The 26,810-nt window shown below is 46.5% G+C and overlaps 1 protein-coding gene across 1 annotated transcript; it reads left to right on the top strand.

Moving 5' to 3' along the window:
* Window positions 1-433: 433 nt before the first annotated feature.
* On the top strand, window positions 434-21,648 carry LOC128898178 (olfactory receptor 14J1-like). The gene is made up of 2 exons (XM_054170270.1): window positions 434-1,156; window positions 21,568-21,648. The coding sequence occupies exons 1-2, from the start codon at window positions 434-436 to the stop codon at window positions 21,646-21,648; spliced, it is 804 nt and encodes a 267-aa protein (XP_054026245.1).
* Window positions 21,649-26,810: the final 5,162 nt, after the last annotated feature.

Here is a 26,810-nt window from a genome sequence, read left to right as displayed (position 1 = left end):
CCATCACAATGGGACTCTTGTTCTCTGGGTTTGGGCTGTTGGTCACTTTCTGTTCTGACACCAGAGGAATCTTCATGGCAATTCTGGGTCCCTGCTGCATTTGAAGCTGTGATGAACTCTGCCATGGGTTGGTAGTGATGGCACTGAGCTGATCCATTCCTCATGCAGCTCAGGGACAGGAGTTACAATGAGCCTGAGAGAAATGTGCCCTAACTTGTCACTGCCTTTCCCTCCTTGGACAGGTCTGCATGGCCAGAGGCAGCAGATGGCCAACAGCAGCTCCATCACCCACTTCCTCCTCCTGCCATTTTCAAGCACAAGGCAGCTGCAGCTGCTGCACTTCTGCCTCTTCCTGGCCATCTACCTGGCTGCCCTGCTGGGCAATGGCCTCATCATCACCACCATAGCCTGGGATCACCACCTCCACACCCCCATGTACTTCTTCCTCCTCAACCTTGCCCTCACTGACATTGGCTGCATATCCACCACAGTCCCCAAATCCATGGACAATTCCCTGTGGGACTCCAGGGACATCTCCTATGCAGGATGTGTTCTCCAGCTCTTCTTTTTCATATTCCTAATTGCTACAGAGTATTTTCTCCTCACCACCATGTCCTATGATCGCTACGTTGCCATCTGCAGACCCCTGCACTATGAGACCCTCCTGGGCAGCAGAGTTTGTGTCTACCTGGCAGCAGCTGCCTGGGGCTGTGGGGGTCTCCATGCTTTGCTGAACACAGCCAATAGATTTTCCCTGCCCCTCTGCCAGGACAATGTTCTGGATCAGTTCTTCTGTGAAGTCCCCCAGATCCTCAAGCTCTCCTGCTCCACATGCTACCTCAGAGAACTTTGGCTTCTTGTGGTTGGGGCTTCTTTATTCTTTGTCTGTTTCATGTTCATTGTGGTGTCCTATGAGCAGATCTTCAGGGCAGTGCTGAGGATCCCCTCTCAGCAGGGACGCCACAAAGCCTTTGCCACCTGCCTCCCTCACCTGGCTGTGGTCTCCCTGTTTCTCAGCACTGGCTTCTTTGCCTACGTGAAGCCCTCTTCCATCTCCTCCCCGTCCCTGGACCTGTTGGTGGCAGTTCTGTACTCAGTGGTGCCTCCAGCAGTGAATCCTCTCATCTACAGCCTGAGGAACCAGGAGCTCAAGGCTGCTCTGAGCCAACTGATCCCTGGATGCTTTCAGAGGCAATAAACTCTTCTGCAGAGCAGTTCTGATGTCACTCACAGTCTAGTTTCTCTCTTTTTGGCTGCTGCTGGTGCTGTTCCCCTTGTGAGAATGTTGCTTCCCCACCAGAGTCTTCAGACCATTTCTGGTTCAGTGCTGTCCTGTCTGCTGTGACCCAGAGGCTGCAGACAGGAGCAGCTGTGCTCCCTGGGTGTGCAACATGTAAGGAAGAATTCTTTTGATCTAGACGTTCATAACAGAGACAGAGGAGCCTTGTGAAACTTTATTTGAATAAAGGGAGAGTCCACAGGACAACTCCCTGTGGGGTCTCTCTCATTGCTGAAGGCACAGCTCCCATTTCATCCTACATTTCTGGGTGCAGATTTCCCTCTCCCTTTCGCCACTGCCTCAGGGACTCAGGATTTAGTCTTTCCCCAAACCCCTGCTCCATGTCCCCCTTCACACGAACCCTCCCTGCTTCATACATCCTATCTTCATTTAAATTAGGTTCTCCACTTCTCTGGGTGGAGAAGTTAATATTCAGCAGTCTGTTAAGCCTGTGCTCTGGCCTAAAAGTTCAGCAGTTCAGGCTGTGTTCAGTGTCTGCTCTCTTTGGACAGAGCCCTACTGATTTACAGCAAGGTTCAAGGGAAGGGACTTAGCAGAGGCCCCTTTGTGATTTACGTACACACAGAGAAGGTGAACTGTCTGGGTCCTCCCTTTCTCTTTCAACTCCCTCTTAGCCAATTCTTCCTTTGTAAGGACACTCCCTCCTTTTGATCGCATCAATCCCTCCTCTTCTTTCTTTAATAGTTGTCTTCACAAAATTAATTCATCATTAACTTAGTCCTTTCCTCTTGGCTCATTTCTGATGTTGGTCTTATTTGCAGATACATCATACTGCTCTTTTTTGTAGCCTTTTCTGTTTCACTTGAGATGGCTACAACCTGCACCTGACTGACTGCAGGATGGATAAGCCATACAAACCAGGGTATCAGACATAGTAGAAAGATTAGAGGTGCTATTGCACAAAGGGAGAAGAATGACACTCGTTTGACTCGTGGCCCACCAGGCAACCAAGACAATGTGTCCCATTCCAGTCCTTGCCAGGTTTGGACTGGTCCATGAGCTATTTTCCTGCTGTTGGTGGCTATATTTATTGCTGCCTCCCTGTTGTCCTCAATCTTTAGGCACCAGTCAGATGTATTAAACTTTCCACATCCACCTCCTTCCTCAGCTAATGGACAGTCTGGAGAGTCCATTTTGGTGCATTGCCTCTCACACCTGAGTTTGGTGTTTGGCTAATAGTACCAGGCCCAAGGCAGTCTCATTGCTGTTGAGTTCCACCACAGCCTGTAATCATTTGTGTAGCTGGAGAGAGCCAGCTCTTGCCTGAGTCTCTTTATCTCCAGACTCAACAAATGCAGCTGCCTCAGCTGCTCCTCACCAAACATCTGGTGGTGAATGGTGCCACAGCCAGCTGGCGGCCAGGTACCAGTGGCGTCCCCCAGGGATCAGTGCTGGGCCCCATCCTCTTTAACATCTTCACTGATGATATGGATGAGGGCATTGAGTCAGTCATCAGCAAGTTTGCAGATGACACCAAGTTAGGAAGAGATGTTGGTCAGTTAGAGGGTAGAAAGGCTCTGCAGAGGGACCTCTACCAACTGGACAGATGGGATGGCATTTAACAAGTCCAAGTGCCGGGTGCTGCACTTTGGCCACGGCAACCCCATGCAGAGCTACAGGCTGGGGTCAGAGTGGTTGGGGAGCTCCCAAACAGAGAGGGACCTGGGGGTACTGATTGACACCCGCCTAAACATGAGCCAGCAGTGTGCCCAGGTGGCCAAGAGGGCCAATGGCATCCTGGCCTGTATTAGGAATAGTGTGGTGAATACAGAGAAGATCAGAGAGCTGTCTGCCCTGCCTGGCCTTGCAGAGAATCCCTTCCTTGTGGGACTACTGCAGGTTGAAGAACAACAGCTGCCAGCTGCTACCAGGACTGCACACTGGGAGTAATATCACACAAATCAAGACTCCCTGGATCCCATTCCTGAACTGATTCACCAGCTGGAGATCCAGGGAGTGACCAGCAAGACACATTTGCCTTTCAATAGTCCCAGCAGGGCAGTACAGAAACCTGACAGAGGGTGGAGATTAACAGTGGACTATTGAGGCCTGAATGAGGTGACACCACCACTGAGTGCTGCTATGGCAGACATGCTGGAGCTCCAGGATGAGCTGGAGTCAAAGGCAGCCAAGAGGTTCTCTACAATCAACATTGCCAATGCTGCCTTCTCAATTCCATTGTCAGAAGAGTGCAGGCCACAATTTGCTGTCACCTGGAGGGGTGTGCAGTACACCTGGAATCGACTGCCCCAAGGTTGGAAGCAGAGCTCCACCATTTGTCATGGACTAATTCAGAATGCACTGGGAAGGCTGATGCCCCTGAACATCTCCAGTACATCCACGGCATCATTGTGTCGGGCCACAAGGCAGAAGAAGTGTTGGAGAAAGGAGAAAAAATTATTCAGATACTTCTGAAGGCTGAATTTGCCATAAGGAAAAGCAAGGTCAAAGGACCTGCAGAGGAAATTCTGGGTTTGGGCTGAGCTGGAGTTAATTCTCCTCTGAGCATCCTGCTAGTGCTGTGCTTTGCAGGGATGTGGCTGGGTGTTGGTAACACAGTGGAGTTTTGGCTGTTGCTCAGCTGAGCACTTAGGCTGTGCTTTTCCAACATTTCCCTGCCTCAAGAGTATGCTGAAGGGGGAAAAGATCTTGGAAGGGGACACAGCCAGGCCAGCTGACCCAAAGTGGTCAAAGGAGTACTCCATGACATGTGTGGTCAGCTCAGCTATAAGAGCAAAGTGGGAGGGAGTTTGGTCCATGGAGTTTGTCCTGAAGAGGAACCACTCTGCACAGAGAAATGCAGCCTGAGACCGACCCCCCTGTGCTGCTGGGCAGTAGAGATTCACTTCTCTCTCTGCTTCCCCCTGTGTGGTCTATTGCTTGTGCCTATCTTTAGTGTTAAATTGCTTCTATCTTACACTGCCTTTTCTTATCTTTCCCCTTTCCCCTGTCCATCTAAGAAGGGGAGTGATAGAGTGGATTTGGTGGGCATTAAGCCCCTAGCCAGGTCCAAACCACCACACATGCCAAGTGAGAAAGGCACCACAAGGTCTGGGAGGAAACATTCCCAATGCCCTGGCATGGAGCAAACCCTGCACAGAGTGAAGAAGGCCAACTGCAGCTGAGCTGTGGCAGGAGGAGTGTGGCCACCCAGACACAGGAGTTGTCCTCCCCCAGACTCAGCACTGCTGTGGCCACACCTGGATGCTTGGTGTCTGGGTGTGGAGCTCTGCAGTCGATGGAGAAGGGAGTAACTGGGTAGACCACAGAGGAGATCTGCCAGGATGGGGTTTGACATCTCTGTGGAGCGGCTGAGGCAGCTGGGCTGCTTCGGCCTGCACAGGGCACTGCCATAGCAGTGTGCACATGGCTGAAGGGTGGTTGCAGGGAGGATGGAGCTCTTCTGGGGAGTGGGGAGAGACCAAAACATCCACAAAGTGCAGCTTGGAAGGTTCAGAGTGGAGATGAAGCCAAAAAAAAGACCCTCAAAGGGCACAGCTGTTATGCATGAGGCCATCCAGAGGTGTCAGGAACTGGCAGGGAGAGCTGAGACAACTCAGGGAAGGGATGGAATTGGCAGGGGGAGAGCTGGCTGGGGAAGCAAGATTGGTGTCAGCAGCCTGAAAGCAAAAAAATGCAGGCATGGGACAGTGTAGGAGAGGCAGCAGTGGGGATGGCCAAGGGATCTGGCAAGGCTGAGAAGCCCAACAGGACCAAGGCCTTTGTTCCCTTGCCTTTGGCAGTTGCCTCTGCCACCAAGGCCTGTGAGGAGAAACTTGGCTTTGAGGCTTTGAGGCTCTTCTATTCCAAGGGCAGTGGTCAGGGCTTGGCCTTTCTGCTTCCTAGACCAAAGGCAAGATTTTCTGCCCTGCACTTTGCCTTTGTCTCCCTGCAATCCTGGCCTCTAACAAGCTGCTCTAATGAGTCCCTGGGGAGCCTTTGTCAGTAACAAGCCTCAGTGAGGCCAATCAGTGCTTCAAGGGACTTTGGAGTTTTCTTCTGCCTTGGACTTGTTGAGAGGCTTCTTGGCAGTACCTTGGCAGAGTCTCCTAGCAGTACCTGAGGATGATGTAATCAGCCCCAACTACTCCATGGGGCTCATTAAATACTGCTGAACTGAAATGCCTTGAACTGGTCCTGTGCTGCTGTGTTGGGCCAGGCTTCTGGGCTGGAAGGTGCTGCTGGCAATCAGGCAGCACTGCAGAAGACAGCTCTGGCCAGGAGCAGCTCCTCTGCACAGCACAGCAAGGCTAAGCACACTGCCAGAGGATCTCAGGAAGATGAGGAAGGCAGAGAGAGCTTCGAGGTGGCAAGGATTGGGAGGGTGACTGAGGGCTCAATGGAGAAGTCACTGCAGTCACTGACATGGTGAGGCTGTGGGTGCAGGGCATTGCAGGTGCAGTTCTGGGAGGCATCTCCTAAAGCTGACATAGCCACAGCTCATGCAGGCTGTCGGGAGAAGCTGTGGGTGGCAGGAGCCACCTCTGGCAGTACAGAGCAGGGCAGGGTGGGGCAGGGTCCTTCTGCTCTGGAGAGACTGCTGTGTGGACCAGGGCTGCTCACAGCTGCAGCTCAGCATCAGGAATCTTCCAAAGAGATGTTTGAAGGACAAGATCTAAAGAGAGAAGAGTTCCTGAGGCTGTGTTTGCAGTTTCCTATTCTGAGGACAAGGAAAAGTGGAGAGGAAAAGAGAGGTAGCAAAGGACCATTCAAGTTGGAACAAGTCCTTGAAACTGGGGAGGTGTATCTTGGTATGGTCTGGAGGTCTGCGGGGAGACTCCTAAAGAGCCTTCAGCCTCTGCCTGTGGACAGCACCAGCAGCACCTTGGCTGGACTCATCAGGATGCCTCCATCCAGTGCCCTGCAAACAGGCAGGTTTCTGTAGGTGAGTGCAGAGGGGCTGTGCTGAGCTCTGTGAGCAGGGCAAATCCATCACCCAGCACACTTCTGCCAGGATGAGAACCTCCAGGCAACAGGGATCTGATCAGGGAAGGAGAAGAAACTGCACCCAGCAATATTGTGGGAGGGAACATTCAGACATCTCCATCTGATCCCCTCCAGGCCAGACCCTTCCTATGAGCAAGGTTCTTGTCCTCCTTTCCTCCCCAGAAAAGCCTCTGCCCTCAGGGTCATGGGCTCCAAGGTGCACCTCCTCTGCAGCCAGAGCTGCAGCAGAAGCAGAGCTGCCACAGGAGAGGAAATGTCATTGGGTGTTGCAATGAGCCCTGAGTGTGCTGGGCTGCAAGTGTGGTGCTGAGACCTTGAGAGAGGCTGAGACACTGAGTGGTCTGTGGGGGATGCCTCTGATCTCAGCAGGGTCTGGTGGCTTTTCAGGGGGACATAGGAGTGTGATCACCTCCAGCTCAGCAGGGCACAAGCCCAGAGAAGTGGGGAAGTGGCAGCAGGGCCAGAGCAGCTCCCCTCACTCTGCTCTGAGCCACAGGCAGCCTCTTGCCTTGCAGGCTTCTGCTCACTCTGTTTCCCCTGAGGGCAGCAGAAATGCTGTGTGTGAGAACTTGTGACAGCCATGACCACTCTGGGGGTGAGATGTGGGCAGCTGGAGTACAAAAGCCTAAAACATTCAGGAACTGCCTTTTTCTACCCTCTCTCCTTAGCACTGGGAGATGCTGAGAAGCCTTTCTGCTTTGGGACTCTTTCATCTGAAAGTGGACACCAGAGCTTGCTGCTGCCTCCACCATTCCCCTGCTGCAGAGCAGGACTGACACAGCAGCAGGAAGCAGGAAGAGTCTCTGCTCTTCCCTGCATGCTCAGTCAGCACAAAAGAGTCCAGCAACAGAGATGGAGGGAGGTGTCCTCAAAAAGAGAACTTCAGTCTCTGTATCAGGGGCTGAGAAATGGCTTTGGTTGTGCTCCATTGACTTGTGACTGCCTTTGCCTTTTGGCTACTGCACTGTGCACAAAGGGCACAAATGTCCAACAGCAGCTCCATCACCCACTTCCTCCTCCTGCCATTCCCAGGCACAAGGCAGCTGAAGCTGCTGCACTTCTGGCTCTTCCTGGCCATCTACCTGGCTGCCCTGCTGGGCAATGGCCTCATCATCACCACCATAGCCTGGGACCACCACCTCCACACCCCTATGTACTTCTTCCTCCTCAACCTCGCCCTACTTGACCTGGGTGCCATCTCCACCACAGTCCCCAAATCCATGGCCAATTCCCTGAGGGACACCAGGGACATCTCTTACACAGGATGTGTTCTCCAGGTCTTCTTTTACGTATTCCTAATTGCTACAGAGTATTTTCTCCTCACCACCATGTCCTACGATCGCTACATTGCCATCTGCAGACCCCTGCACTATGAGACCCTCCTGGGCAGCAGAGTTTGTGTCTACCTGACAGCAGCTGTCTGGACCTGTGGCTTTCTCTATGCTCTGCTGCACGCAGCCAATACATTTTCCCTGACCCTCTGCCAGGGCAATGTTCTGGATCAGTTCTTCTGTGAAATCCCCCAGATCCTCAAGCTCTCCTGCTCCACATCCTACCTCAAGGAACTTTGGCTTCTTGTGGCCAGTGTCTGTTTAGTCTTTGTGTGTTTTGTGTTCATTGTGGTGTCCTATGTGCAGATCTTCTGGGCAGTGCTGAGGATCCCCTCTCAGCAGGGACGCCACAAAGCCTTTGCCACCTGCCTCCCTCACCTGGCTATGGTCTCTCTGTTTGTCAGCACTGTAATCCCTGCCTACGTGAAGCCCTCTTCTATCTCCTCCCCATCCTTCGATCTGGTGCTTGCAGTTCTGTACTCAGTGGTGCCTCCAGCAGTGAACCCTCTCATCTACAGCCTGAGGAACCACGAGCTGAAGGCTGCCCTGAGCCAACTGATCCCTGGCTGGTTTCAGCAGCAATAAACTCTTTGTCTTCTCCTGCAGAGCAGATCTGATGTCACTCACAGTCTGGTTTCTCTCTTTTGGCTACTGCTGTTGTGCTCTGGCCTAAAAGTTCAGCAGTTCAGGCTGTGTTCAGTGTCTGCTATCTTTGGACAGACCCCTTCTGATTTACAGCAAGCTTCAAGGGAAGAGACTTAGCAGAGGCCTCTTTGTGATTTACATACACATAGAGAAGGTGAACTGTCTGGTTCCTCCCTTTCTCTTCCAACTCGCTCTTAACCACCTCCCCCCCCCCCCCCCCCATTGTCTGCTGCTCAGTCAGCATTCTCGTCACAATTTATTACCCACTATTCCTCCTTCTACATGAATCGGAGGTCCCCAACCTGGTGGCCCTGGCGGCCATCCCCATGGCAGCGGCCCCAGAGGTCCCAGCAGCCATCCCCATAGCGGCAGCCCTGGCGGTGGCCACGGCAGTGGCCCCAACAGCCCCAGTAGACCTAGCAGCTCCAGCTCCGCTACCCTCCCTGCCTCTTAAATCCTGGACATTATCAGCAGACGATATCACTGCAACAGGGAGTAAAATCAAATTCCAAAGGGAGGATAGTGTAAGGGATTGGGAGGTGGGAGGACAGGGAATCGATCCGGTGTTGCGTCAGTGGAGAGGTATCGTGAAAGACATCCGGATGATTCAGATTACTGGGCCATCAATTAATAAGGTAGACCCCACCCAATGATATCAGTGGGTAACCTTGCCTCAAGGCACGCAGAATTCTCCCACCCTGTGCCAAATGTATGTGGCTTGGGCTTTGTCCCCATTTAGACAGACTCACTGCGACTTCCGCATCTATCATTATATGGATGATATTCTAATTGCAGGAAAAAAGTTAGATCCTAAGGTAACACTCTCTGAGCTTCAACCCATGTTAGAAAGCAGAGGGTTGAAAATAACACCACATCAGACCTTCCAATTTCTTGATAGATGGCGAATTGCTTGCAATGCTGTGGAAGCCACGCCTCGGCAGTCAGGAGACCCTTTTACATGATGTCACTGCTAACCAACTCATTGGAGCAGGACCCTTTGCTAGATCACATCAGCAAATGCAACTTGCTGATGAGGCTTTACAATTAAGTCAGGATTCAGCGATCAAAGCGTGGTCTAGCATCCAGGATGATCAATCTGATCCTGCACTGATCACTACTCATCAGGGTCCAACAGGGCCATTTGGTTCCTTTGTCGATAGCTTAGCATAAGCCCTATGAGGAGAGACTGAGGGAGCTGGGGTTGCTTAGCCTGGAGAGGAGGAGACTCAGAGGTGACCTTATTGCTCTCTACAACTACCTGAAGGGAGGTTGTAGTCAGGCAGAGGTTGGTCTCTTCTCCCAGGCAACCAGTACCAGAACAAGAGGACACAGTCTCAGGTTGCGTCAGGGGAGGTTTAGGCTGGAGGTTAGGAGGAAGTTTTACACAGAGAGAGTGACTGCCCACGGGAATGGGCTGCCTGAGGAGGTGGTGGGGTCACCGTCGCTGGGGGTGTTCAGGGCGAGGCTTGACAGGATGCTTGGTTCCATGGTTTAGTTGATTAGGTGGTGTTGGATGATAGGTTGGACATGATGATCTTGAAGGTCTCTTCCAACCTGGTTTGTTCTATTCTGTTCTATTCTGTTCTGTTCTTTCATATGGCATTCAATACTAGACCAGATTTGACTCACAATATGATGGTAAAAATGTTGCCTGTTCTGGCATTTGGTAATGCTAACAAAAACCAAACTAAAAAATAAAACTAAAATTTAAAAAAAAATTAAAAGGAAAAATATATTAAAAAATAGATTTTAAACAACAAAAAAGAGATTAACTAATAAAATTTTTTAAAAATAGATAAAATAAATAGATAAGTAATGAAAATAAAAAATAACTTAAAAAACATTTTAAAAAATTAATTAAATTTTAAAAATCAAATTAGATTAAAATTTTTAAAATTAGATAAAAATTTAAAAATACAAAGATAGTAAAAATCATATATAAAAATATATATAATGAAAAAAGAAATAAAGAAATTAAAAAGGTATAAAAAATTAAATTAAAAATTAGATTTCAAAATATTAAAAAAGAAAATTAAATTAAAAATAAGAAAAAATAAAAATAAAATTAAAAAATAAAATAAAGAAATAAATAAAAAGAAAATTAAAAGAAAAAACTAAAATAAAATGATAAGAATTTAAAATTAAAATTAGATAAAAAAAATTAAATAATAAAATATAATAAAACATAAAATAATAATTTTTTTAAATAGGTTAAATTTTTTTAAAAATCAAAACATAGCAAAGTAAAATAGAAATAAATTAATACAACATTTTAAAAATAAAAAAAATTTAAATTGACTAAAATTTTTAAAAATTCAAAAATTGAAATAAAAAAATTCGATTAAATAAAAAACATACACAGAATAAAAAATTAATTAAATTTAAAAACAAATAAGATAAAAATAGAAAAAATAATCAATTTTGTTTAATTGAATGAAAAATTGGATTAAAAAAATTAGGCTTAAAAATTGCACTTAAAAAAAATTTAAAATACTAAGAAAATAAAGAATTAAAAAATAAAACAAAAATTTTTAAAATATAGCAAAATAAAAAATAATAAAATTCCAAAAAAGTTTGCAAAATACATAAAAAAAACATAGCTAAGGGTTTTAGTGATACCAACAAGAAATAGCTACCCCATGTCAACTGCAATCATCGCAATAAACCACGGCAGAAGAATTAAGAACATGAAAGAACAGCATTGCCCATGCAGTCAAACATCGATCACAGTAACTGTTATGATAATCTGAGCTCCAAAGCATAAATCAGAAGAATGTACTTGTTCCCTGGGATTGGGCTGTTGGTCACTTTCTGTTCTGACACCAGAGGAATGGTGGCTGCCCTGCTGGGCAATGGCCTCATCATCACCACCATAGCCTGGGACCACCACCTCCACACCCCCATGTACTTCTTCCTCCTCAACGTCGCCCTTGACCTGGGTGCCATCTCCACCACAGTCCCCAAATCCATGGCAAATTCCCTGAGGGACACCAGAGACATCTATGCAGGATGTGCTTCACAGCTATTTTTCCTTCTCTTTTTCATGTCAGCAGAGTATTTTCTCCTCACCACCATGTCCTACGATCTCTATGTTGCCATCTGCAGACCCCTGCACTATGAGACCCTCCTGGGCAGCAGAGTTTGTGTCCACCTGGCAGCAGCTGTCTGGGCCTGTGGCTTTCTTAATGCTGTGCTGTACACAGCCAATACATTTTCCCTGCCCCTCTGCCAGGACAATGTTCTGCACCAGTTCTTCTGTGAAATCCCCCAGATCTTCAAGCTCTCCTGCTCCACATCCTACCTCACGGAATTTTGGCTTATTGTCGTCAGTGCTTGTTTGTTATTTGTGTGTTTTGTGTTCATGGTGGTGTCCTATGTGCAGATCTTCAGGGCAGTGCTGAGGATCCCCTCTCAGCAGGGACACCACAAAGCCTTTGCCACCTGCCTCCCTCACCTGGCTGTGGTCTCCCTGTTTGTCAGCACTTTAATTCTTGCCCACCTGAAGCCAACTTCTATCTCCTCCCCATCCCTGGACCTGGTGGTGTCAGTTCAGTACTCAGTGGTGCCTCCAGCAGTGAATCCTCTCATCTACAGCCTCAGGAACCAGGAGCTCAAGGATGCCCTAAGGAAAATTACCTCCAGATGCTTTCAGAAGCAATAAACTCTTTGTCTTCTTCTGCAGAGCAGTTCTGATGTCACTCACAATCTGGTTTCTCTCTTTTTGACTGCTGCTGGTGCTGTTCCCCTTGTGAGAATGTTGTTTCCCCACCAGAGTCTTTCTTCAGACCATTTCTGATTCAGTGCTGGCCTGTCTGCTCTGACCCAGAGACTGCAGCTGTGCTCCCTGGGTGTGCAACATGCAAGGAAAAATTCTTCCCATCTAGAAGTTCATAACAGAGACAGAGGAGTCTGGTAAAACTTTATTTGAATAAAGGGAGAGTCCACAGGACAACTCCCTGTGGGGTCTCTCTCATTGCTGAAGGCACAGCTCCCATTTCATCCTACACCTCTGGGTGGAGATTTCCCTCTCCCTTTCCCCACTGCCTCAGGTACTCAGGATTTAGTCTTTTGCCAACCCCCTGCTACATGTCCCCCTTCACACGAACCCTCCCTGCTTCATACATCCTATGCTCATTTCAATTAGGTTCTTCACTTCTCTGGGTGGAGAAGTTAATATTCAGCAGTCTCTTAAGCCTGTGCTCTGGCCTAAAAGTTCAGCAGTTCAGGCTGTGTTCAGTGTCTGCTCTCTTCGGACAGAGCCCTACTGATTTACAGCAAGGTTCAAGGGAAGGGACTTAGCAGAGGCCCCTTTGTGATTTGCATACACATAGAGAAGGTGAACTGTCTGGGTCCTCCCTTTCTCTTTCAACTCCTTCTTAGCCAGTTCTTCCTTTGTAAGGATACTCCCTCCTTTTGATCCCATCAATCCCTCCTCTTCTTGCTTTAATATTTCTCTTTACAAAATTCATTCCCCATTAACTAAATCCTTTCCTCTTGGCTCATTTCTGATGCTGGTCTTATTTGCAGATACATCATACTGCTCTTTTTTGTAGCCTTTTCTGTCTCACTTGAGATGGCTACAACCTGCACCTGCCTGGCTGCAGGATGGATAAGCCATACAAACCAGGGTATCAGTCATGGTGGAAAGATTAGAGCTGGTGTTGCACAAAGAGAGAAGAATGACACTCTTTTGACACATGGCCCACCAGGCAACCAAGACAATGTGTCCCATTCCAGTCCTTGCCAGGTTTGGACTGGTCCATGAGCTATTTTCCTGCTGTTGGTGGCTATATTTATTGCTGCTTCCCCATTGTCCTCAATCTTTAGGCACCAATCAAATTTATTAAACTTTCCACATCCACCTCCTTCCTCAGCTAATGGACAGTCTGGAGAGTCCATTTTGGTGCATTGCCTCTCACAGCTGAGTTTGGTGTTTGGCTAATGGTACCTGTGGATGTAGTCCACCTGGACTTCAGCAAGGTCTTTGACACTGTCCCCCACAGCAAACTCCTGGCCAAGCTGTCAGCCCCTGGCTTGGACAGCAGCACTCTGAGCTGGGTTAGGAACTGGCAGGAGGGCCGAGCCCAGAGAGTGGTGGTGAATGGTGCCACATCTATCTGGCAGCCAGTCACTAGTGGTGTGCCCCAAGGATGAGTGCTGGGCCCCAACCTGTTCAATATCTTTATTGATGATCTGGAGGAGGGCATTGAGTCCTCCATCAGTAAATTTGCGGACGACACCAAGCTGGGGGCAGGAGTTGATCTGCTGGAGGGTAAAGAGGCTCTGCAAAGGGACCTCAACAGGCTGGACAGATGGTCAAAGTCCAAGGGCATGAGATTTAACACATTCAAGTGCCAGGTTCAGCACATTGGCCACAACAACCCCATGCAGTGCTACAGGCTGGGGTCAGAGTGGCTGGAGAGTAGCCAGGCAGAATGGGACCTGGGGGTACTGGTCGATGGTAGACTGAACATGAGCCTGCAGTGTGCCCAGGCAGCCAAGAAGGCCAATGGCATCCTGGCCTGTATCAGGAACAGTGTGACCAGCAGGAGCAGGGAAGTCATTCTGCCCCTGTCCTCATCACTGGTTAGGCCACACCTTGAGCACTGTGTTCAGTTCTGGGCCCCTCAGATTAGGAAAGATGTTGAGATGCTGGAAGTTCTCCAGAGAAGGGCAACAAAGCTGGGGAGGGGTTTGGAACACAAGCCCTATGAGGATAGGCTTAGGAAGCTGGGGTTGCATAGCCTGGAGAAGAGGAAGCTCAGGCGAGATCTTATTTCTGTCTACAACTACCTGAAGAGAGGTTGTAGCCAGGTGGGGGTTAATCTCTTCTCCTAGGCATCCAGCACCAGAACAAGAGACACAGTCTCAAGCTGTGTTAGGGGATGTTTCGGCTGGAGGTGAGGAGAAAGTTCATCACTGAGAGAGCTGTTAGCCATTGGATTGGGCTGGCAGGGAGGTGGTGGAGTCACCAGCCCTGGAGGTCCTCAAGAGCAGATTGGACATGGCACTTGGTGCAATGGTTTAGTTATGAGGTCTGTGGTGACAGGTTGGACTTGTTCTTTGAGGTCTCTTCTAACCTTGGTGATTCTGTGATTCTGTGATTCTGTAGAGCTGCAAAAGACTGCAAGCAAGGGAGAGAGATAAGAGAGAGAGAAGGAAGAAGAGGAGGGGAACTGGAAACAGACAGTAGGAGCAAAACCACTCTTCTTCCATTGTTTACAAGCTATTGTCTTCAGAAATGTGTAGATTTTCAAGCTTTAGAACTGAATTTCCCACTGCATGAATGTGGCAATGGTGGCAATAAGCAGTGTGAGCAATCTGGCTGTATAGGCCTAGAGCCTGACATGGTGGTAGGCCATGCTCAGCATAAGTGCAGAGGTAGCTAACAGCTTAGCAAAACAGTGCTGTGCCTGCAGCATGTAACTAAAGCAGGGCACTGGTAGCTATAAACACAGAGTCATCTGGGAATAACAGGACGCACACCTGCATCAACAACCTCGTGTGGCATTAGCAGTGTGACCAATAATCTATAACAGTAGGATGTGTGGTCACTCATGGGGAACCAATGAAGCTATGCCAACAGTGCTCTCCGAGTCTATATAGGCTGTAGAGGTTCCCTTAATACGCACTTCTTCACTGCTTCACTTCTTCTTCACTTTACTTTGCTGTACTATACTCATGTGCTGGGTTGAGGCAGCCCCCTCTCCCCACCACGGGCAGGAATAAAAACACTCAGGACAAACGGATTGCAAAAGTGATGAAAGTTTAAATAGAAAGCAGTGAATGTTACAGAAAACCCAAAGCGCAGTGACAAAGAAAGATCCCAAAGCAAACCCAGAGGCATCCCATTCCAACCTGAGGGTACACCCGAGACCCTCAGGGCTCCTTCTTCCCCCTCCCTCTGCTGGGCTAGTCTCAGCTGGCCAGGCCTGAGACTGCCCATCCCCCCGTGGCCTTGGGCCTAGCCAGGCCCAACGCCAGCAGACATCTCCCCCAGTTACCGGCTGGTGGAGGAGGAAGAAAAGAGACAGTGCTAGACTCCGCACTGGATCTTATAGTGGTGCAAAGAATTATGGTAGGAAATACACACAATTTCCTGTGTCCATCCCTCTGGGCTGGACTTCTGGACACAGGAAGTGAACACACCAGGGGGGCACCCAGCTCAAAATGCAACAACTCACTATGCTCACACTATAGTCATACAATACTGGAACAATAAAGGAACAATACTTGATCATATTGGTTGTCTGTATTGACTTCAGTCTCCGTTGCCGGCATCTGGCACCCGAACTTATGATGGGATCCTCAGACTATGATGCTGCTTGACTCAGCATGAGAGGTATGCTCCGAGAGATACAGAAAGCCGGTCGAACCAGCACTGCCCTGGTGCTGACAAAATAAGCAGTGCGTGCTCAGAAAAGGAAGAGAATCTCACCTGGGCCTGGTGAGCGACTGGGGAGAGGCACAGGGGAAGCACTCTGTGAAAAAGAAGAGGCTGTGCTAAATGCCCTCCAAAGTATCCTCTCCATGAGAGCTATTGCTTACGATTCTGGGATTTTAAAAGGGCTATTAGCCTGGGCCTGGAATCATGATTTCATCCCCACAGCAACTGTAACTTTCACTTCTGAAGCATGGGACAAAATTGGAGCCCAGCTGTGGGATGAGGTGCCTAAAGGCTCAAAAACAATCTTTTTGCTATAGCACTGTGTGGCACATTGTCACATACACTGCAATCTATAAAAGCAGAGCAGTCTACTCTCAATTCAGCTGCTGCGGTGTTGGTTCTAACAGAGACAAAAAAGGGAGATTCAGAAGGCTCTGCACCCTCCGCCCTCCCTCCTCTCTCCCTGCTGCTCTGTCAGCATCCTTGTCACAATTTCCATTGCCCGCTATTCCTCCTCCTACACGAATCACGGCTCTCTTCTTACTGTTCTTTTCCACGAAAAAAATCTGCTGCTGCTACTTCAGTAGTGACAGCAGCGAATCCTGATCGGACAGAAAAGATGTGCAAAACCAAAATGGAGGTCGGAACACATGAACACTCACTGCAAGAAGATGCTATGCCTGCCATCTTGGCGAACACACTGCATTCAGCAGATGCCACCACTGCCATTTGCTCCAAGCAGAGAAAAAGTCATAAAAGCCGGTTGGATGAGCCAGGGAATTACAGGCCTGTCAGCCTGACCTCAGTGCCAGGAAAGATTATGGAACAGGTCATCCTGAGTGCAATCACACAACACTTAGAGGATGGCCAAGGGATCAGGCCCAGCCAGCATGGGTTTAGGAAGGGCAGGTCCTGCCCGACCAACCTGATCTCCTTCTATGATCAGGTGACCCGCCTGGTGGATGTGGGGAGGCCTGTGGATGTAGTCTACCAGGACTTCAGCAAGGCCTTTGACACTGTTCCCCATAGCAAACTCCTGGCCAAGCTGTCAGCCCATGGCTTGGATGGGAGCACACTGCAATGGGTTGGGAACTGGCTGGAGGGCCGAGCCCAGAGAGTGGTGGTGAATGGTGCCACATCCAGCTGGCAGCCAGTCACTAGTGGTGTGCCCCAGGGATCAGTACTGGGCCCCATGCTCTTTAACATCTTTATTGATGATCTGGATGAGGGCATCGAGTCCATCATCAGTAAATTTGCTGACGACACCAAGCTGGGCGCAGGAGTTGATCTGCTGGAGGGTAAAGAGGCTCTGCAGAGGGACCTCGACAGGCTGGACAGATGGGCAGAATCCAACGGCATGAGATTTAACACATCCAAGTGCTGGGTTCTGCACATTGGCCACAACAACCCCATGCAGAGCTACAAGCTGGGGTCAGAGTGTCTGGAGAGCAGTCAGGCAGAGAGAGACCTGGGGGTGCTGGTTGACGGTAGACTGAACATGAGCCTGCAGTGTGCCCAGGCAGCTAAGAGGGCCAATGGCATCCTGGCCTGCATCAGGAACAGTGTGGCCAGCAGGAGCAGGGAGGTCATTCTGCCCCTGTCCTCATCACTGGTTAGGCCACACCTCGAGTACTGTGTCCAGTTCTGGGCCCCTCAGTTTAGGAAGGATGTTGACTTGCTGGAATGAGTCCAGAGAAGAGCAACAAAGTTGGTGAGGGGTTTGGAACATAAGCCCTACGAGGAGAGGCTGAGGGAGCTGGGAGCTGGGAGCTGGGAGCTGGGAGCCTGGAGAAGAGGAGACTCAGGGGTGACCTTATTACTCTCTACAACTACCTGAAGGGAGGTTGTAGACAGACAGATGTTAGTCTCTTCTCCCAGGCGGCCAGTACCAGTACAAGAGGACACAGTCTCAGGCTGCGCCAGGGGAGGTTCAGGCTAGATGTTAGGAAAAAGTTCTATACAGAAAGAGTGATTGCCCATTGGAATGGGCTGCCTGGGGAGGTGGTGGAGTCACCATCATTGGAGGTTTTCAGGAGAAGACTTGATGGGGTGCTTGGTGCCGTGGGTTAGTTGTTTAGGTGGGTTGGATTAGTTGATGGGTTGGACGCGGTGATCTTGAAGGTCTCTTCCAACCTGGTTTATTCTATGTATTCTAAAAGGGCAGCGAAGCCTGTGGTTCAGCATATTCAATCCAGTTTGTGTATATCTTCCTCTAATACCAACAGCGATGGCCTGGATACAGAAGACAAAAACACCGATGTTGGGAAATCAAAACAGCGACTTTGGTCTACGGCTCCTCTTAGAAAAAGTGGAGCGCTTGGAGGCTCGCAGCTGCAGCATTTCTACAGCTGTAGCCCTCCCGCGAGCCCAAGCAGCCCCGGCGGTCCTGGCAGCACCAACCACGGTGGTGGTCCCTATCACAGTGGCCCCCCCCATGCCAGTGGCCTTGGCAGCTGTCCCCATGGTGGTGGCCCCAGCAGCAGCCATGGCAGCGGCCCTCACAACCCCAGTGGTACCCCCCCCAGTAGTGCCCCTCCCCCCCATGGCTTGAGCTGCGCAACCCTCCCTGCCTCTTAGATCCCAGACATTATCAGCAGACGATATCACTGCGATGGAGGATACACTCGAATTCCGAAGGGATGATAATGTAAGAGATCGAGTGGTGGGAGGACAGGGAACTGTTCTGCTGCGCTGGTGGAAAGGTATTGTGAGAGATGCAGCAATAGATGGAGAATTTGTAAATTTTTTCTGTACATGAATTTCCTGTGGTATTAGAAGGTCAACAAAGAATATGGCAATCTCTGGATTGGAAAATGTTAAAAGAAGCTAAACAAGCCATAGGTAGCTGTGGGTTAAAGTCAGGATACACAACTGCTATAAGTGATCATTTCTTAACCCCATATGACATGTATGGTGGCAAATACTCTAATAACACCACATCAGAGCTTGCCATTTCTAGGCCACAAGTGGTTAAGGCCCTAGTGCAGAAACAGTTGCAATTAGGGCATACCTTGCTAGCCAGCACCCCTCCCGAGCCCTCCACACCTCTCTCCCTTTTCTGGTACAACTCTAGTCTACCAAAGCTCTGCTCTGATGTAAAGCAACAGTGCTAATTTCTTCATTCCTGATTGTAATGTCTCTCAGAGATTTGTTATTTAGAGTTTTGCTACAAAGCATAATGAATAGTAAGTATTTTGTGTTTACAGGTACTCAGTACATAGTAGTTATAGTAAGGTATACCGACTTAGTAATGAGTTCACATTGTAAGATTTTCTTTTGGTTCGAACCCTCTTGGTTGTGTGCCTCGGCATTTCAAAGATGCTCCAGGTAATATAGTTAAGGTTTGCAGTAAACAGGTATTCATTTTTAAAGGATTCCTTAGCTAATATAACATCTTTCTATTTCCTTCTTAGACATTGACTAGAAAAAAAAACACCTAAAAATACAAAAACATTTTTAAAAAGTAAAAAAATTTGTAAAATAAAAATAATACAAAAAAGAAAAATAACTAAAAACCAAGAAAAAATAAATTAACAAAGACATAAAAATAATAATAATAAAAAATAAATTAAAATAAACATTAAAAACAATTTTTAAAAAATTAAAGTTATAGCTCAAAATACATATAATGAAAAAGAAATTAAAAAATACATGAAAAAGGTATAAAAAAACTCCCAAGACCACATACACACAAAAAATAAATAATTTTATAAAAATAATTTAAAATAATATTAAAAATTAAAGAAAAAATTAGAAATAAAAAATATAATAAAAAGAGAATAAAATTAAAAAATTAGAATAATAAAATTAAATTATAAAAAAATGAAAAAGAAATAAAAAATAAATTAAATTTAAAAATAAAAATAAAAACAATTTAAAATAAAGAAAACTAAAATGAAAAATTAATTTAAAAAAGAAAAATAATTTTAAAAATAAACAAAAAATTAAATTAAAAATATTTTTAAAAATAATAAAAATTAAATTATATAAAAATAAAAATAAAAATAATACAAATAAAATTATTGATTACAAATAGTTTAAATATATTTTTAAAAATTAAATTAAAAAGTAAAAAATTAAATTTAAAAAAGATTAAAAAATGAAATACAAAATTTAAAATAAAATAAAAATATTTAAAATAGATTAGAAAAAAGTGAAATAAAATAACAAAAAAGATGAAAAAATAAATTAAACAAATTAGATTTAAAAACACAACAAATTTAAAATATATTATATAATTTTTAAAAAGTAATTAAAATAAAAAATAAAAATAAAATCACAAAGTAAAAAAAAAACCATAAAAATATTAATTCAAAAATATATATTAAAAAATAAACCCAAGCAAAATAAACAGAAAAAAGATGTATATTTTATAGCTAAGGGTTTTAGTGATACCAGCAAAAAATAACTACCCCATGTCATCTGCAATCAGTGCAGTAAATAACAGCAGAAGGATCAAGAATATGAAAGAACAGCATTTCCCATGCAGTCAAACATCGATCACAGTAACTGTTATGATAATCTGAGATCAAAAGCATCAATCAGAAGAATATACCAAAAAACCCCATCTGAATTTGGACTGACTGTTATGATTGTTTGATTGTTGTGTGAGTAGAGAAAATGTTCCTATGGATTTGTGTGTTATCTCACCAATTTGCCATAATTTTACATAGTTAAAGGGAAAGTAAAAATTAATTATAGCACAACATATGTTTTCATTTTAGGTTAAAAACAAACAAACAAAAAACCCAAACCAAAACAAACCAAAAAAAGGGGGAATTTAGGTATGTCACATAAAAAAAGAACGGTTAAAGCATATTGTGTTCTCAAATTGTCATTTTCTATGCACCTTTCCTCAGCAAAAACAAAGCATCAAAAGATCAGTACCATTAGGATGAGCAAAAATGCATTATTATTGTCATTTTATATTGGGCAAAGCAATGAAGCTCTTTTCGATCTTGCTGTTTGCCTGCAAGTTTTCTGTTTGTGAAGCTAGAGCCTGGCCAGATCTACCTTTACAGATTAAAGAGATCTTGCTACCATTAAACAATTCATGATTTTTGACCATCCTAGAGAAAATAAAGATGCAACATAACCCTAAAGCAGATTGTAAAAGACAGTGCTGAGGATTGCATTTGTGCCTTAATCCCTGTGTGCCATGTGTTCAGGCATAGAATACATAGAATACATAGAATACATAGAATAAACCAGGTTGGAAGAGACCTTCAAGATCATCGCGTCCAACTCATCAACCAATCCAACACCGCCCAAACAACTAACCCACGGCACCAAGCACCCCGTCAAGTCTTCTCCTAAAAACCTCCAGTGATGGCGACTCCACCACCTCCCCAGGCAGCCCATTCCAATGGGCAATCACTCTTTCTGTATAGAGCTTTTTTCTAACATCCAGCCTGAACCTCCCCTGGCGCAGCCTGAGACTGTGTCCTCTTGTTCTGGTACTGCTTGCCTGGGAGAAGAGACCAACATCCGTCTGTCTACAACCTCCCTTCAGGTAGTTGTAGAGAGTAAGAGTGATAAGGTCACTGTTGGGGTTTGGTTTGAGCAAGAGGAGACATGAGTCCCAGGAACACCTGTGCAAGCCAGGCCTTGAAGGATTTTCTGTTATTATTATAGCAATGGAGTAGGAGTTATGGAAAAGTTCTGATGCTTGGTATGTTTGAGTCAAGCTGACCCTGAGAAGGAAGGCAAACAAGATAAGGAGTAGGTGAAGATCTGGGAAAAAGAGCAATTAGGAAATTCCACAGAGTAGTGAAAACAATGATGTAACCTTTTAGATAGTAACCAATAGCATGTGTTAAATTAGAATAGAATTAACTATGTAGAAGATAAGACTATAAGTAACGAAGTGTGGAACAATAAAGTTGGATGATTATTATCACTCATATTGAGTGCTGTCGTCCCTGTCTCCGTTCTCGTCAAATGGCGCCTTCGAACAGGGACCCGATTCTGCGGGTACTCTGAGCCATGTCGACGGGGACGACAGTGGAGACCGCACCCAGGATTTACGGGCGAGCTGACCATGGAGGAAGGCTCGGGCGGGCCAGTCTTGGTGGGCCGATATTAGCAGGCCTGCAGAAAGCGTCGGCGGGCAGAATCAGCGGGCCGACGGCAGCTTGGGCGGGCCAGTATCGGCGGGCCCGAGGAAGAGGATCGGCGGGCTAGACTTGGCGGGCAGGCGGTAAACTCGGGCGGGCCCACATCGGCGGGCCTGAGGAAAGGAGCAGCGGACACCGACGGGTAACGGATCGCGGCAGTGAAGTTCGCGGACGTCGGTGGATATGGAACAAGAGGTAGCGCTCTCCTTATTTCAATGCTTTTTAGAAAAGCGTAAGGCGCAGATATCGCCCAAAGTAATTCCTGGGCTTTTGGCCCATGGATCCGCTTTAGGGTCTTTCCCGAGCGGAGATAGTTATTTTGATGAAACTTGTTGGAGAGAAGATGGAAACAACCTGTGGGACTTGGTGATAGATGGTGATGAAACTGCTACAAAGTTACAAAAGCCGTGGAGAGAATGCATAAACTGTATTAAAAAATATAAACTAGAACAGCGAATGGCTGCTGCAGTGACAGCGAATTTGTCAGATCGAGATGCAGCCCCAGTTGTATCTGAATTACAGCCGGACGACATGTTTCAAAAGTATCGACCGATCGACCGGGGCCGCCTCCGATACATCTTCCAGCGGCCACATCGCGTTTTGCTAGCCACCAGCATTGCTGTCTGCACCCAGCGGGAAAAAAGCCGAGAAAAGGCAGCTCTCGGAGAACCACAACACCGGCAGCGAGGAACTCAAACAGGACTGACTTTGCTTTACGGCCCCTCTGAGTAACAGCGGAGCGCTTGGGGGCTCGCAGTGACGGCGTTCTTACCACCGCACCCCGCCCGCCAGCCCTGCCGGCCCCCGTGGATACCGACGGCTCCGACCAAGGCAGTACCGACTGACGCACCACTGATACCGGCAGCACTGACAGCAGCAGCAGCCCAGCGGCGGCCGCTTGCCCGGCCCCCACCCTTTCCCCTGCAGAGGCTTGCACCAGCGAACCCCCTTCTCAGTGGCTTCAGCCGCAACTCTGCTCTGATTTAAAGCAACAGTGCTAGTTTTCTCATTTCTGGTTGTAATGTCTTTCAGAGATTTGTTATTTAGAGTTTTGCTAAGTTTTTGTAATAAGAATGGTGAACGGTACGCATTTGGTACTTGTGGGTGGTTAATACATAGCCATTGTGCTAAGGTGTGAAGATTTGTTATTTAGAGTTTTGCTGGGTTTTCCTGGTGAGCATAGTGAATGGTACGCATTTAGTACTTGTGGGAAGTTAATGCACGGTGATTGTACTGAGGTGTGAGTACTTGGTGATGAGTTCACCTTGTGAGATTTTCTTTTTGGTTCGAACCTTCTCAGATGTGTGCCTAAGCATTTCAAAGGAGCTCCATGTAATATTGTAATAATGTTAAGGTTTGTAGTAAATAGGTATTAATCTTCAATGGTATTCTTTAGCTAACGTAACGTCTTTAGATTTCCTTCTTAGACATAGATTACAAAAATTGAAGAATATAAGATCAAACAAAAATAAAAGATTAAAAAAAAAAGGGTTAAAATTAAAAAGGTAATTAGAATAACAAAATACAGATTAAAAATTACAACAACAAAATGCAAATAATAATTAGGAAAGTAAGAGAGAAAAAAAATTGACAAGTAGGTCGCCTCAAGCCTTCTTTCCTGCTACCTGCGATCATCGCAATAAACAACGGCAGAAGAATCAAGACCATGAGGAAACAGCATTGCCCATGAAGCTGAACATCGATCAGCTGGGATCACAAACATCATTCAGAAGAATGTACCATGGCATCATGTGAATTAGGACTGAATATTATGGTTGTTTGATAACTTTGTCTTCTCTCTTGTTAACTAAGTGTGCCTCTGAATGCAGACATCCTAGGGGATAAAGTTTCATCTTTACATTTTGCCAAACAAAAACTGAACCAAAACAAAATCAAAACAAAAAAAAAGGGGGGAAAAGAGAGAATACCCCCATAGTTAAAAAAAAAAAAAAAAAATTAGCTCATGGTTACCTTAGAAGTGCTGTAACCCTCTCACCACAAGACACACAGCACAACTGTCATGAAAATGACAACCAGCAAACCTGCTTAGCACTGACCTCAGCGACTGTCACGATGACCCAAGATGTCAACAGAAAGCATCTAACTTCTAACTGTGTCATGACTGCTTAACTGTTGTGTGAATGTGAAGAGATCAGAATTACTAGGATGAGCAAAACCACGTTATTATGTGTAATTTTATATTGGGCAAGCAATGAAGCTCTTTTTGCTCTTGCTGTTTTCCTGCAGATTTCTGTCTGTGAAGCTAGAGCCTGGCCAGATCTACCTTTACAGATTAAAGAAATCTTGCTGCCATTAAGCAGTTGATGATTTTTGACCATCCTAGCGAAAATAAAAATGCAAAATACCCCTAAAGCAGATTGTAAAAGAGTGCTAAGGATTGCATTTGTGTCTTAATCTCTGTGTGCAATGTGTTCAGGCATAATCAAGACTTCTCTGTCAATAAGTGAAATGTAAAGACTGGAACTATTAAGATCTAAGTTCTTCTTTACAATGTCTGTTATCTTTGACCATGTGTTATGCCAACGCTGTTAGAACATTCTAACCAGTTCAACTTAAGCACCGTGCCCTGTATGGGTGACATGGGCCAACATGACAGGCAGTAACAAATTTTGTTTGAGCTTGCAGACAGTGGGTTATACAATTGATAAAAGAAGTTTTAAGGTTTTTAGGTATTATTGTACTAACTTTGATTATTGTTAAGCTTGTTTATATTTGTATTATGCAAAGTGTTCAAAGAATAACCTCCAAGGCCTTACTTGCACAAAAGAAAAACGGGGGAATTGTTGGGGTTTGGTTTGAGCAAGAGGAGACATGAGTCCCAGGAACACCTGTGCAAGCCAGGCCTTGAAGGATTTTCTGTTATTATTATAGCAATGGAGTAGGAGTTATGGAAAAGTTCTGATGCTTGGTATGTTTGAGTCAAGCTGACCCTGAGAAGGAAGGCAAACAAGATAAGGAGTAGGTGAAGATCTGGGAAAAAGAGCAATTAGGAAATTCCACAGAGTAGTGAAAACAATGATGTAACCTTTTAGATAGTAACCAATAGCATGTGTTAAATTAGAATAGAATTAACTATGTAGAAGATAAGACTATAAGTAACGAAGTGTGGAACAATAAAGTTGGATGATTATTATCACTCATATTGAGTGCTGTCGTCCCTGTCTCCGTTCTCGTCAAGGTCACCCCTGAGTCTCCTCTTCTCCAGGCTAAGCAACCCCAGCTCCCTCAGCCTCTCCTCGTAGGGCTTATGTTCCAAACCCCTCACCAACTTTGTTGCTCTTCTCTGGACTTGTTCCAGCAAGTCAACATCCTTCCTAAACTGAGAGGCCCAGAACTGGACACAGTACTCGAGGTGCGGCCTAACCAGTGCAGTGTACAGGGGCAGAATGACCTCCCTGCTCCTGCTGGCCACACTGTTCCTGATGCAGGCCAGAATGCCATTGGCCCTCTTAGCTGCCTGGGCACACTGCAGGCTCATGTTCAGTCTACCGTCGACCAGCACCCCCAGGTCCCTCTCTGCCTGGCTGCTCTCCAGCCACTCTGACCCCAGCCTGTAGCTCTGCATGGGGTTGCTGTGGCCAGTGTGCAGAACCCGGCACTTGGATGTGTTAAATCTCATGCCGTTGGACTCTGCCCATCTGCCCAGCCTGTCGAGGTCCCTCTGCATAATCAAGTCTTCTCTGTCAATAAGAGGAGTGAAATGTAAATATTGGAACTAGTAAGATCTAAGTTCTTCTTTACAAGATTTGTTATCTTTGACCATGTATTATGCCAGCTCTGGTAGAATGTTCTAATTAGCTCAACTTAAGCTTTGTGCCTTGTATGGGTTACATCAGTCTGTTAGACATGCTGCACTACAGAACTCCTGCTTTTGCTACAGCACTTAGCTTTACCTTGTGTAGTGAAGGATGCTTATGGTCAGGATTGTGCCCCAAACATTTCTGGAACATACTCTTCTGAGTGTTAAACCTTTTTGTTTCCTGCTTCTTTCTGGGGGCAACAGGGGGGATCCTGGCGCCACTGAGTCCAGGTAAACAGCCTGGGCATAGCATATACTTACACCATATTTGGTAGGTGTTACTCCATTGGTTAACCTTGCGTTAGCAACAGAATGCTCATTGGGCCAGTATTCACTGGGGCAAATGGTAAATAGGGGTCGTTTGGTTGATGAGCCCCCACATTGCGTTGGAGCCTGTGAGTGTGTGCGTGCCAGTGCTGCCGTAGTCCACCTTGCCCGAGACTCAAGCCAGTGCCCCAAGAGACCTCACGCTCCTTTGCCACCGTCACCCAGCTGCGTGCGGTGCCGTGGACAGTATCCCGTGGGATCAACCATGACGCGATCCATTGCTGGAGGAGGAGCGCCAGTAGCCCGTGTGAACCAACGTCGCTGACCTGCCACAGCCCCCCCTCGAGCGGGAGACCTTTGTGTCCTGGGAGGAGCAGCAGCCACGCGGTGCAGCCACGCGGCCGGCGCCATTTCCTGTCTCCGTCTTACGGCACATCCGTGCCACGTTTCTGGACTATAAATATTATTAAGGAGAGATCTCACGAAGTCCTCAGCTTGTAAGTCAAGCCTTTCTTTATAGTTTCCAGTTGAGGTAGCGTTTGGATTTCTCCGAGTGGAGGGTTGCCGGTCACCGACCAACCCCTCCCCCTGCCGCTTTCTGAATTAGTTTCGATTTTAGGTTCTGTGAATTGTTTGATTCAATTGCCCACATTTAAACATTCTGTAAACATTGTTTCACTAACCGGATATTGATACCTGTGAAGGGTGACTGTAAATACCCCGTTACAGAGTTTATAAATAAATTTAACATATATTTTCATTGGTGTATCTGCCGCTCATTTTCTGAGGGCATATTCACAACACCTTGCTTGCTTCTGTGTATGCAAAGAGTCTCTTGTATGGGATGGGAACAACTCCCATGACCAGATTGCTCACAAAAACAAAAAGGGGGATATGTGGCAATGCCAGCAACGAGCAGTGTGAGCAATCTGGCAATGTAGACCTAGAGCCTGACATGGTGGGAGGCCATGCTCAGCATAAGTGCAGAAGAGGCTAG

This window comes from Dryobates pubescens, chromosome 19, assembly GCF_014839835.1.
Source record: "Dryobates pubescens isolate bDryPub1 chromosome 19, bDryPub1.pri, whole genome shotgun sequence".
NCBI classification, from domain to species: domain Eukaryota; kingdom Metazoa; phylum Chordata; class Aves; order Piciformes; family Picidae; genus Dryobates; species Dryobates pubescens.
This window is presented reverse-complemented; position numbering and strand designations above follow the sequence as displayed.

Bases quoted from the DNA above. Each gene is read 5' to 3' on its own strand.
- LOC128898178 (XM_054170270.1), top strand. From the start codon at position 434: ATGTACTTCTTCCTCCTCAACCTTGCCCTCACTGACATTGGCTGCATA. The intron at 1,157-21,567 runs GCTCTGAGCCAA...GCCTTCGAACAG, and splicing joins GGAACCAGGAGCTCAAGGCT to GGACCCGATTCTGCGGGTAC.